Source organism: Ciconia boyciana, chromosome 3 (genome assembly GCF_034638445.1).
Source record: "Ciconia boyciana chromosome 3, ASM3463844v1, whole genome shotgun sequence".
Taxonomy (NCBI): Eukaryota; Metazoa; Chordata; class Aves; order Ciconiiformes; family Ciconiidae; genus Ciconia; species Ciconia boyciana.
In genome coordinates, this window is record NC_132936.1 from 2,618,160 (window position 1) to 2,631,923 (window position 13,764).

At 43.8% G+C, this 13,764-nt stretch overlaps 1 protein-coding gene across 2 annotated transcripts in view; it reads right to left on the bottom strand.

The window, feature by feature from the left end:
• The window catches only part of INTS9 (integrator complex subunit 9), a 75,588-nt gene that overhangs the window by 54,179 nt on the left and 7,645 nt on the right, over positions 1 to 13,764 (bottom strand). The window contains exons 3-6 of one of the 2 annotated variants that reach the window (XM_072858230.1): positions 10,761 to 10,821; positions 6,099 to 6,161; positions 2,572 to 2,711; positions 848 to 934 (exon numbers count right to left, since the gene is read on the bottom strand). In XM_072858230.1, coding sequence (XP_072714331.1) covers positions 848 to 934; positions 2,572 to 2,711; positions 6,099 to 6,161; positions 10,761 to 10,821 — 351 coding nt within the window. The remainder of the gene's footprint in view (positions 1 to 847; positions 935 to 2,571; positions 2,712 to 6,098; positions 6,162 to 10,760; positions 10,822 to 13,764) is intronic. The other variant, XM_072858231.1, reaches the window with a different exon arrangement.

Sequence of the window (13,764 nt, forward strand, 5' to 3'; positions counted from 1 at the left end):
AAAATGCACAAAGTAGCTTTTAAAAATAACTTTCTAATTAACCGGCCTTATCTTTAATATGTGCTAATAACGAAACTGTCTCCTCCATAGAACATGTTGTGCACCTAAAGTTGTTTTTATTTCCCAAGAAAGCATTATCTGCAATTATAAACTGTATGGGTAATTTTTAGATTATATAGGCTTTCAAAATTTTAGATCTAGAAGATCTCAATTTTGAGCACCTTGTTTTTACATACAGATGAAATAATGGACATAGAGTTTCCAACTAACCTTTTTTATTGAAATTTCAATTTGTTTCTAAGCTTTGAAAGAAAGCAAAAAACCACCTCTGTCGTCTAAGTGTAAAAGAGGCTGCAGCCCTGGGAAGAAAGGTACCATTGCTCTGTGGTTGGCCAACAGAGCAGTGGTACCAACAACTTCCAACAGTTGTGTCTTGACTTTCTTAGCATTTCAGCAAACATGAATAGAAGTATAATTTTAAATTAAAATTAGTCCAATACAATATAATTAAGTTTCAATAGCTTGCTAATTTCAGCAACTTTTTCTGACGTTAATACAAAAATCTGCTGGTTTTATCTACCATCATGGAGCTAAACTATATGAAGGGAGATCAGGGGAGACACTTGTGTTACCAAGTCTTCCTCCAAGAATCAAACTTGTGTGGTTGTTTGGAAGACCAACAATGTGCCAACAATTAAAGAAAGAACCAACCCAAGGAGTCATAGTGTAAACCTCTTAGGCTTTTTTTTTTTGCTTAATGGTAGTAGCTGACCCATCATTACCGTGAATTCTAAACCTTGGTTAGTGTTTCAGGACAGTCACCCTTTCCCGGTGGCTTGTTCCTTACCTCTGTACCTCCTTGTTCTTCCACATGGAGGCAGACTGAGCCTTTGGCACACGTTCAATGGAATTCACCAGTTCTTCCATGAGAAGTCTGAAAAGACATCATACTTAAATTAGTAGTGCAGCCTTTCACACAGGAGAGAACTTCATCCCAAATGTTTCCAAAATATCACACAAATTGTAACACTATTAGGCAGTTTTAAAAAGAGGTTCTTCCTGCAGAGGCATTGCAGCAATCAGCCTTCACCAATACTACCCCTGGTTCTCCACTGAGTGTTTCAAGCTCAAGCTAGTCCAATGCTGTCTGCCTGGTTGCGAGGATCTGGCCCACTGGGTTATGGGAGATTTGGAAAGTGGCAGGACAAGAGGAGCTCCCAAATCTCTCTCCTGCTGCACCAAATGATTTCTTCATTACTGACTGCTTGTCATATGGAATGACACAAAATATACGAAGAAAACTCGTTAGCTGATGCCTGTTTATCACTTAGCTAAGCCAAGCACATTATCAGAGTGAAGTCTCCTCATCTACAAATGCACAATTACAGCATTTGAGACAGAAAAATATGTCAGGCATTAAAAATTGGCACTGCAGATTTCACTGCCCAAAACTAAACAGCATTTGTAATTGTATGCATGCTTCCCCTTGAAAGTACAAAGTGACAGATTTAACTGCAGAAGAATGGCATCTGGAATTACTTGGGGTCGGGAGAACCACACCAGTATACTCTCCAACAAGACTACGCTTGTTATCTTCAGCTATGGGCCAGCAATACCCCAGAGGTCTACTACTAGTTCGTATTTATACAATTCCTTTTTCCTACAAGGGCCTTCAGTTTCTGTTTGTTTTTACACAAAGGGAGAATTACTCTGGCGTGGAAAGTTTGCATAGGACCTTTAATAGACAAAGATTCCTGCCCTAAAGTGCTTACAGAGTAGTTCAGATACCATGGCCTAATCTGGTTTCTAATTATTGAACATGGCAGCCGTTCTGCATGAGAGATGCACATAGCACAAGTCCAGTTAAACCTCATGGAGGGCCAAACCTGCAGCCTTTGGTATTGACTTATCCAATCAACAGACAACTTTGTAAGAAAAGACTGCCAAATTTGATGACCAAGTATTAAGTTTTTGACTGCACTGTCAGGTCTTACATTTTCTTCTTCAGTCTCATATTTCTGCTGGTTTTCTTAGCACTTCTCTTTGGAGTTCAGAGCTTATGTATCTCAACTGTCATTTGAGATGAAGCCAGCTTAAAATTCCCTTCCATGGTGTGGAGGAAAGTGTGATGATATGAATTACAAATGCTGAAAAACTACAAGGCAACAGTCTTAAAGTCATTTATTGATGAAAAGATTGGTGATTCCTTTTTTGTTTAAGGGGAGCAGAGAGGAGCAGGAGAGATCTTTGATTCATGGTTTTTGAAGGTTTGAAGTTGGCTATGTGGTAATTGCTGCTCAAGGTGTCTCAGTCCACTCAAGCTCTACTATCCCACATCTACTGCCTGGACTCAACACAAAGCACCTGCAGTAAATGTTGAAGACCGATGGTTCCAGAGGTTGGGAAACATTGAGTTAACACATTTGCAGCACTAAGGACTTGGCCGGCATTCAGCTACTGCCTAAGAGCCTCTTCGGAACATTAGACACCACTCCTCTACCCATATTGTCCTTTACACCTTTTCCTTAGCAGTGATGAAAGAGGAGTAGAGAATATTAAGGGGCTTTTTACCTGCCAATTTGAACAGTGGGCTCAGTGGCATACACTGTTCCTGTGAATCCTGTGTACTCTGTGATATAGGGCAATGCCATCATGCAGTGATAGTTTGAGATCAAGATTACATCTACCGTGGAGAGGTCAAGCAGCTCAGTCTGAAAACAGAGGAAAGAGATAAGCAACATGTAACCCTTTCATGCAGTTTAAACAATGGCAGAAAAACTTCTTGTTCTTTTTTTTTGTAACTTTATATTGCAGGAATTTAACCAGTTTACTAAAAAAAAGGGGGGGGATGGGGATGTCTCAGCTGTGGCAAAGATTAATGTTTCCTTTAAATTAACAAGGTTTATTTAAAAAGCCACCTAAAATTATTCCCTTCTCAAATCTGAAAAGGAAACCATGTCCTGGGTTTGTCTGTCTTTCATGTAATGAAATGGCTGCCATTAAGAGAGGCATGATGATTACACTTTTATCAAAGAAGTGATGTATGCGCTTCCTTAGGGAGGAACACTGTGCAGACACCAAAACTTCTGCAGAAGCGATTTAGCAGGGTGTCTCATATTTTTTATGTGGCACATGGTACTGTACCCCAGGAGAGTGAGAGAGATGAATGCAGATTGTATTTATTCATATGCTTAAAATAATTCTCATATTTTCCCAAACTAAATGCTTGGCATCTTTATCATTCACATTTTCTACAGCAGGAGATTAAGCTCATTCATAGGATACAACAAAACAGACGGGTGGGTCCAATTTGTTTTGATGTGACAGTTAAGACAGCATTTCAGAGAGGGAAAGAAGATTTCACACATTGTTAAAGGAATTTTAATTAGAAATATTTACTGGTAATGCTATAACACAAATGGTGTCAAGTCAGAAATCTACAAGATATATGACCTCTAACTCAGTTATTATAGAGCAGCTAATGGAATTCAACACTCATCAAGCACATATTATCTGATTACAAGACTTGGTCCAGCAATTTGAATAAAAAAGGCAAGAAAGTAGGTCACTCGGCTTTTCAGAGGGCTGACACAGTGCTCTGGTGACAAGCTGCTTAACTCACAGCTAAGCGTTCATGGTTTTAATCCACGATCACAGCTGATGTGGGAGGCATGATCTCCAAGCTGAGTACAGTAGGTGAAACACCATCCTCAGATTCATGACAGGGCACCCTTTTATCTTACTAAGCTTGCCAGGCAGAAGTACACTTACTACATGGTATCAAAGAGTCTGCTGACTCCTGCTCGTACCACGCTGGTTCTTCGTGCCTTGATTTTCAGCTGTGTCCAGACCATACAGAATCAAATGGGGAGTCACTCAGCCCTGAGCTGAATCCCAGCCCAGCAAGCCATCAGGAGGTTACAGACTACCACTTTCCAAGCTTAAGCGTCCCACGTCCAGCATCCTAGAAGCATTTACTAATAGGATGAAAAGGGTGTCAAAACCAAAACAAAGTAAAATCTTCCCTGGGACTTGTGGCAATCTCACTAAAAGTGTGTATGAACTAAAGAGGTTTAAAAATGTTTCCTGAATGTGAAGTGAGAGAGACCAGGTTGCCAAGCAAAGAGAGGGCTGCACTCTGACATGTGGAAGTATACTCTGCTGCTGAGACAGCCTCTTATCACCTTGTGGCTTCTGGATTACATTCAAAACTTGGCTTTCTTTGGCAATGGTGTTCCTGGAAGTGATACTGTGATTCTCAAACTAACTGCTTTTGCAGACAAGTTTCTTCAAAAGAAGTGGCATGGAAGGAGACAAAGAAGAAGACAAAGCCTCTTTCACATAAGCTCCTTCTTATACTACACTGCCAAACACCAGGCACATTTCTACTCTGCTGATGCATTCAGCTGGCCATGACATCTGAACCATCCTCCAGACAGGGGAACCTATGAAGCTAGAGATGCGAGCTGTGTATCACTAGAGGATCTGCTCCTAGCGCTCGCAGAGAAGACTTGGCATCTGTTGGGAACTTTGGAACCGAAGCATTTGAGAGGCCATTTGTGAAGTCCCTACGATGGTGACGTGCAGCTGGTTGCTGTCTTCTAGTTGTAACATGGACTGCGGGAAAACAGACTTACATTCAGTGATGACACTGGTATAATGAAGCAGCAAATCCACATCAGTCATATTTAGAGCTACAGATGTGGGTATTTTCCAGCCCAACAAAATAACCAGAATACCTAGCTGAAGCACCCTAAACCCCAGCAGATCATCATTCCTGTGCATGGCCTCAATGCCAAAGGGAACCCAGAAACTAAACTCCATCCTTCCCAAGATCTGGGACATAATGGCACTTTCTATGCATACAGATGCTTCCTACATCCCTCCATTCCACAGGAGAGTAACCAGAAAGCACACAAGAACCCAGAATTATTAGGGGTTTGGTTTTTTTTTTGGTGATTGGATTATATCCATTCCTGTTGGGGAAAACAAGCAATTGCACACAGATCTGTTGATATCACTTGCCAAAACTAGTGCCAGAGCCACCAACTTCCTTCAAAAAATCAAGATGACAAGAGTCAGAAGCTGCAAGAGGTGAGTTTCATGGAATCAACAGACAGAAACGCTATTGCCAGAACCCCAGCAAGCTGACAACCTTCCAGGAGTGTTTTGTACTTCCTGTCAGGCAGAAAGGAAAAAAAAAAAAAAATCGCTGCCCAAAAGCAATCATCTCTGTCTTTGAAAGATAGAGAAAACATCCCAACATGAAATGGAAGAACTGATGTTATCACAGTCCGAACACAGCTGAGGAAAGAGGATACCATTCCCAGACTATACCCCACCATTCACCCTCACCACTCTCTGCTCAGCTTTTTACTTCTTCAGCTCTCCTACATACACCGTTAATCTGATCAGTCAGGTAAGCCCAGTTAATTCAAACATTTTCAATAGTCTTGCTTTCTTTTTTTTTTAAACCCAGGTACTCTTGAAAAAAACAGCTTGAGAAGCAGCTACTTGCAGTTGTCATTGGATATGAGGGTACAGTTCTTCCCTCAAAGACGCAGCGATGAATAGCTACGAAGGCAGCAAAACTTTTTAACCTAAATTCGCTGCTGGCAAAACGGCACGTCTGACTGCAGCCCAGCAGAATCGAACAGTGGCCTAACCACACGGTCGGCTCCCCAGGGCAGCTCCATGAGGCAGGTCATGCATCTGTGGTTAGAGACAAGCAGCTTTCCTTGTCTTCATTCACTGCCCTTATCTAGATCAGCACATGTATCCTGTCATAATCAAGTCCAGCTCAGTCATATTGTCTTTGGAAGGCCCATAAAAAGGGACAGTTAAAGTCTTATTCTTCTGTGAGATATTGATCTGCTCAAGGAGACCTTCCAGATCTCCCAAAACCATTGTTGAAAAGGGCTGTTTCCATCCTTTTTCCAGTGTCATAGATACTAGAGGCACCTTAACAACACAGAGATTTTAGTAGTATTATTTACTGAGCAGTAATAAATTAGCATGAATCTGATAGTTATTTAGCAAGTTTCTCCCACATGATTGAATGGAGTCAGATTTTTCAGTAAGGATTTGAATAAACTCACCTCTGGTAAACAGAATTCAGGCACAGAGTCTACAAACACATGGCCAGAGCACTCCTTGAGTTCCTGTGAGAAAAGCATATCAACAGAGAAGACAAAAATACAACACAATGTTACTCCCATGCAGTAGATTTTGCACTTTCAAAACCTTTTCTTTATCACAGCCCATCACTACATGATGTTTATCCCCCTTCTAGATACAATTTGCTGTAACCAGATCTGCTGAAATTGCTTTCATGCGAGATAAGGCTGCTTGATACTTCAAGGGGTCAGATCCTCATTTGGAGGAATAGAGACAGCACTCTGGTAGGTAAGGAAAGAGACCCTGGTAACCATTGGCTGGTTTTGCTGGGGCCATGGAGAAGGTGCTGTCCTATGAAGCTGCATTTTCTCTGCTCTTCCAACTGCAGGCTGGGAAACCTGTAACAATGCAAGTTGACTTCGTCTATCAGAATCAGAAGTAAAGTATGAACTGAAAAGTGGGTCATGAAGACCACTTCTCAGAACTGCTGCTCTCCGGACCTGGAAGGTGTGCACAGCACCTTTATAGTGCCCCGGCTATCTTACAAATTTGGAATTGAGTTTTGGTTCGCAATAACATCAACCCTTTTCTGTCTTATTAGAAGCAGAACACAATTTTTAGCCCCCATCTCAGAGCATTTGATGAAACATCTTTTGGGGATCTAAGCTCCACGTGGCACTTTTTGTTAGATTTATCTCTACTGGATCTCTAGTCCTCTATTTTCTTCCTCTTTTTTTCAAGGCTGACATCAGAAATCTTTGTCACATGAAAAGTTGCATTCTTCAGGATTATGTATGGAACAAAAATGTTCCCAACTCTAATCCCAACACACCTCACAGGCTACCTATCACCCACTCTGCCTTCTCTCGTGGATGCTTCACTTGCTTGTCCCAAAGCGAGTGGTCTCAGCCAGCTTCAGACTGACAGAATTAAAGATTGAATCAATTCTTAATAATTACAGTGCACCTGCCAACTAATAACGAATGAGCAATTACATCTAGTGGCAGAAGTCTCCTAACCTCATCTCAAGGGAGTTCAAAATGATTAAAACTAGATCGCAGCAAATTTCAATGCCTCTCCAGGACTTAAGTTTTATAACTGTCATCCAGAGAGTGCTATAACAGGAATGTCCACCCGACATGATAAAACATCCCCCTTTGACTCCTTCCCGTGCCTTTTTCCAGCATGGGTCAAAGAATTTACCATTCCAAGCAGTTATAATGGTCAAGGTGAAGGTAAGAGATGCTGCCTTTGAATTTTTAACACATGATTTCCATTGATGCTGTGCGAGTTTGAAGATTTCTCCTGAGCACACACTGCAGCAGCAGTACCACAGAAATGTAAATACATCCAATGTAAAAATATACTGACAACCTATCTGTTCTTTGGACAGAATGGAGCCCAAAGCTCTGAGACCAAGGCTGGGGTTCAGGAGAAACAAATTCCAGGGAATTCAAACTGGGTAACTCCATTCCTGTCACTGAGCCTCTGTAGCTTTGCAATTGCCAGTTAGCATGTGCTCTGAATAGAGCTGTTACTATTTTACTAACAGAAATGCTGCCTATACAGTTTCTTTTGTCTCCAATAAGAAGAAAAATCAGGTCTTTAATCTATGATCTTCAGCTCCCTTGCCTGTAAAAATCAGCTCAATCCATTTTGTCCACCTCAAAGTCCCCTACAAAAGCAACTATTATTACTGTTTTCCTTTAATGTTCACATAGTCAGCGAACAGTCTATTAAAACAGTATTTTCTCTACCGATACCTATCGTTGCACACATTTGAAATGTATCTGCCTATTTTACTAACATCTGACATATTTTTGTGTTCATTGTTCCCCTATGGCAGATCAAGCTGGACACTGCAGTGCCTAGTTTTGGTTGAAGTCCCAGATAAATTCTGCCTACAAAACTAATGTAATAAAAAGAGGGGGAAAAAGATAAATTCTGTGTCTCTCATGTAGCTGAGTAAGTCCCGTGTCTTAGAATTAGGAGGCTGGAGATAATATCCTCCCTGCTATGTCCAGCAGCAGAACACATACTGATGGTAGAGTACCATGGGATAAAGCCCTGGAGGGAAGAGGGGCCCAAGAAAGCTGCTTAATATTCAAGGATCACCTCCTCCAAGCTCAGGAGCGATGCATCCCAGCAAAGAGGAAGTCAGGCAAAAACACCAGGAGGCCTGCATGGATGAACAAGGAGCTCCTGGACAAACTCAAACACAAAAAGGAAGCCCACAGAGGTGGAGGCAAGGACAGGTAGCCCGGGAGGAATACAGAGAAATTGGCCAAGCAGCCAGGGATCAGGTTAGGAAAGCTAAAGCCCTGAGAGAATTAAATCTGGCCAGGGACATCAAGGGCAACAAGAAAAGCTTCTATAGGCACATCAGTGATAAAAGGAAGACAAGGGAAAATGTGGGCCCTCTCTGGAAGGAAACAGGAGACCTGGTTACCCGGGATAGGGAGAAGGCTGAGGTACTCAATGACTTTTTTGCCTCAGTCTTCACCAGCAAATGCTCAAGCCACACTGCCCAAGTCGCAGAAGGCAAAGGCAGGGACTGGGAGAATGAAGAACCACCCACTGTAGGAGAAGATCAGGTTCAAGACCATCTAGGGAACCTGAAGGTGCACAAGTCCATGGGACCTGATGAGATGCATTCGCGGGTCCTGAGGGAACTGGCGGATGAAGTTGCTAAGCCACTATCCATCATATTTGAGAAGTCGTGGCAGTGCAGTGAAGTTCCTACTGACTGGAAAAGGGGAAACATAACCCCCATTTTTAAAAAGGGAAAAAAGGAAGACCTGGGGAACTACAGGCCAGTCAGTCTCACCTCTGTGCCTGGCAAGATTGTGGGGCAGATGCTCCTGGAAATGATGTTAAGGCAATGGAAAACAAAGAGGTGGTCGGTGACAGCCAACATGGCTTCATTAAAGGCAAATCATGCCTGACAAATTTGGTGGCCTTCTACAACAGGGTTACAGCATTGGTGGATAAGGGAAGAGCAACTGACATCATCTACCTGGACTTGTGCAAAGCATTTGACACTGTCCCACATGTCATCCTTGCCTCTAAATTGGAGAGACATAAGATTTGACGGATGGACCACTCGGTGGATAAGGAATTGGCTGGGTGGTCACACTCAAAGAGTTGTGATCAACGGCTCAATGTCCAAGTGGAGACCAGTGACGAGCGGCATTCCTCAGGGGTCGGTATTGGGACTGTCACTGTTTAACATCTTTGGCGGTGACACGGACAGTGGGATCGAGTGCACCTTCAGCAAGTTTGCCAATGACACCAAGCTGAGTGGTGCGGTCAACATGCTGGAGGGAAGGGGTGCCATCCAGAGGGACCTTGACAGGCTTGAGAGGTGGGCCTGTGTGAACTTCATGAAGTTCAACAAGGCCAAGTGCAAGGTCCTGCACGGGGCAATCCCAAGCACAAATACAGGCTGGGCAGAGAATGGATTGAGAGCAGCCCTGAGGAGAAGGACTTGGGGGTGTTGGTTGATGAGAAGCTCAACATGACCTGGCAATGTGCACTTGCAGCCCAGAAAGCCAACCATATCCTGGGCTACATCAAAAGAAGCATGACCAGCAGGTCGAGGGAGGGGATTCTGCCCCTCTACTCCACTCTGGAGAGACCCCACCTGGAGTACTGTGTTCAGCTCTGGGGCCCCCAACATAAGAAGGACAGCGACCTGCTGGAGCAAGTCCAGGGGAGTGCCACGAAGATGATCAGAGGGCTGGAGCACCTCTCCTATGAAGACAGGCTGAGAGAGGTGGGGTTGTTCAGCCTGGAGAAGAGAAGGCTCTGGGGAGACCTTATAGCAGCCTTCCAGTACCTGAAGGGGCCTACAAGAAAGCTGGAGAGGGCCTTTTTACAAGGGCAGGTAGCGATAGGACAAGGGGTAATGGCTTTAAACTGAAAGAGGGTAGATTTAGACTAGATCTAAGGAAGAAACTCTTCACTATGAGGGTGGTGAGGCACTGGAACAGATTGCCCAGAGAAGTTGTGGATGCCCCATCCCTGGAAGTGTTCAGGGTCAGGTTGGATGGGGCTTTGAGTGACCTGGTCTAGTGGAAGGTGTCCCTGCCCATGGCAGGGGGTTGGAACTAGGTGACCTTTAAGGTCCCTTCCAACCCAAACCATTCTATGATTCTATGATTCTGTGATTTCAGAGGCCAAAGACATGCTTTTCCTCTGTAAGAGACCTCCCATGGGCAAACCATTCACTTTCTCATAGTTCTCCTGCCTAAAAAAGTGTACGATACCAAGCTCATTTATAAGCACGCTATGAAGCTTTAGTGTCAGAAAAGTGAGACTGTTGAATAAAAGGCACTCTAAGAAAGCAAAGCACTATTATTTATGGAGCCCCATGAAATAAGAAAATATTCATACTGATGATTTCTGCATTTTAAGAGGATTATTTAAAAAGCTAGGCTACCTCTGAAGACTGAAAGCCTCAGCGTTGCTATTAGCATTTTGTTTCTAAACGTTCTGCTCTACAAGGACATCATGGCTGGTAAGGGTACACATAGAAACCTTTGCGATGAGTCAGCATGGAAGTATTGTTCCTGCAGTGTAAGCTCCTAACCTGTCAGATAGCTTTTTGCACGGCAAGAAAATTCTAACCATCAGTATAGTACCTTGTCCAGAAATGTGCTTCCATCTTTCAAAACCCAACCAGGAAGTTTGGACAGCCTGGGGCTGCAGAAAGAGAAAAAAAAATATTGCAATATGAATTATATCATTATCAGTGGCTAAGCATAGACCTTCTATTTGGTGTCATACAGGAAGAGAACACCATTTCTGTCTCAGGGAACTAACAATCTCAATAAAACAGACAGACAGTTGCACTGTGTTTAAGTGTTCACTGAAATGACTTTTACAAATCATGATTATGACATTTACAAGTAAAAAGAATAAGAGGACGACGCATGCAGGGAGTTTGATTTTAGTCATTTACGGTGAGAATTTCAAAAAGGCTCAGTGCTGCTTACGTTGCCCTGTGGTGAAACTGGCTGTATAAACAGAAGAAGGGTTAGGGCAGCAACAAACTCTATGCCTGAAACAATATAAAAGCACCATAAAACTGCTCTGGGACAGAAGACAACAGACAAATATTCCCATTAGCAATGGCAGGGAAAGACCAATGCTCTGGACTAAGTCCTTTATAGACACGGAGGTTGCGATTTTATATCCACGTAAACCATGGTTTCGTGCTTAGGTCTCACCCTGAAAACCCACACCAACAGCTGTACAGTGCATTTACCTGTGTTGGAAGGACAAAGGGGCAAGGAGGTTTTGCTGTGAACTGCATGTTTTAAGCTGGCAGGTCTGGTACCAGTCAGCAACAGCAGGGCCCCTTTTTTTAACTGTTTCAAATGCTAGTAAAGAAACTTCAAGGTGGACGTTGTAATCCTGAGTTTACAGTAGTAATTGCTGCAGCATTTCTTGCTACCTTAACTGAGAGACTTATTCATACTTCACAGTGACATCTGATTTTTGTGTGAGCCTACAACTTAGCTCTAAGACCACTGTCTGCCCAGATTCAAGCATACCTACAGAAATCCAAAAAAGAAAAAGTTGAGGAAACAAGAGAATTGAACCCGCCTGGAACCAAGCCCTGCAACAACCTCAGATTTGGAGACAGAACTTGAGAACCCGGTTGCAATGAAATCTGCAAGTGTTGTGCACTAAGCTCTATAGACAGCCATGCTTATATGCTATATAAGGGCTTTCAAATTTAAGATCTTAGAATCATAGAATCGTTCAGGTTGGAAAAGACCTTTAAGATCATCAAGTCCAACTGTTAACCTAACACTGCCAAGTCCACCACTACACCATGGCCCTAAGCACCACATCTACACATCTTTTAAATACCCCCAGGGATGGTGACTCCACCACTTCCCTGGGCAGCCTCTTCCAATGCTTGACAACCCTTTCAGTGAAGACATTTTTCCTAATATTCAATCTAAACCTCCCCTGGCACAACTTGAGGCTGTTTCCTCTCGTCCTATCACTTGTTACTTGGGAGAAGAGACCGACCCCACCTCTCTACACCCTCCTTTCAGGCAGTTGTAGCGAGCAATAAGGTCTCCCCTCAGCCTCCTTTTCTCCAGACTAAACAACCCCAGTTCCCTCAGCCGCTCCCCATCAGCCTTGTGCTCCAGACCCTTCCCCAGCTTCGTTGCCTTTCTCTGGACACGCTCCAGCCCCTCAATGTCTCTCTTGCAGTGAGGGGCCCAACACTGAACACAGTATTCACCAATGCCAAGTACAGGGGGATGATCACTGCCCTAGTCTTGCTGGCCACACTATTTCTGATACAAGCCAGAATACTATTGGCCTTCTTGGCCACCTGGGCACACTGCTGGCTCATATTCAGCTGGCTGTTGACCAACACCCTCAGGTCCTTTTCCACCAGGCAGCTTTCCAGCCACTCTTCCCCAAGCCTGTTGCGTTGCATGGGGTTGCTGTGACCCAAGTGCAGGACCTGCCTTGAGCCTTGTTGAACCTCACACACTCGGCCTCAGCCCATTGATCCAGCCTGTCCAGATCCCTCTGTAGAGCTTCCTACCCTCAAGAGATCAACACTCCCACCCAACTTGGTGTCATCTGCAAACTGACTGAGGGTGCACTCAATCCCTTCATCCAGATCATTGATACAGATATTAAACAGAACTGGCACCAGTACTGAGCCCTGGTGAACGCCACTTGTGACCGGCCGCCAACTGGAGTTAACTCCATTCCCCACCACTCTTTGGGCCCAGCCATCCCGCCAGTTTTTTACCCAGCAAAGTGTACACCCATCCAAGCCATGAGCAGCCAGTTTCTCCAGAACAATGCTGTGGAAAACAGTGTCAAAGGCTTTACTAAAGTCTAGGTAGACAATATCCACAGCCTTTCCCTCATCCACTAAGCGGGTCATCTTGTCATAGAAGGAGATCAGGTTAGACAAGCAGGACCTGCCTTTCATAAACCCACGCTGACTGGGCCTGATCACCTGGTTGTCCTGTACAGGCCACGTGATGGCACTCAAGATGGTCTGCTCCATAACCTTCCCTAGCACCGAGGTCAGACTGACAGGCCTGTAGTTCCCTGGATCCTTCTTCTTCCAGCCTTTGTTGTAGATGGGCCGGATTTCAAGACTTCAAGATCTTGTAGATCTTGAAAATAGGAAGTGATTCAAGGGCTCAGAGGAATGTTGTGTTCAGACTAACATCAATATAAAAGAATAAATCCTAACTGGCACTCCAGAAAACCACAAGGAAGGAAAAAGGGGAAATCTAAGACTCAAGGAGTGAAGACAGAAGGTGAGAGGTGAGAGCAGAAGGATATGTCATCGAGAAGCTATGCCAGAGAAGTACAACTCCCTTTTGAGGATAATGAGTAAGTCTGAAGAAGTCTGATGATAGAAAAGATGAGGTGGAAAAATGTACTCCCCACTGACACATTCAAAAGCACAATTTAAGAGCAGTATTTTGGAGACCAAGGCAGATGAGCAGAATTGGTGCAGAGAGACTAAAAGAGCTATGGAAAAAGCAGGGAAAAAAGCAAGAACGAACCACTCTGATATGCAACAACTTTGACAGATAAGGGAGGAGAGGACAGAAACCTTGGTTGGAAGGGACATCTGGAGGTCTGTAG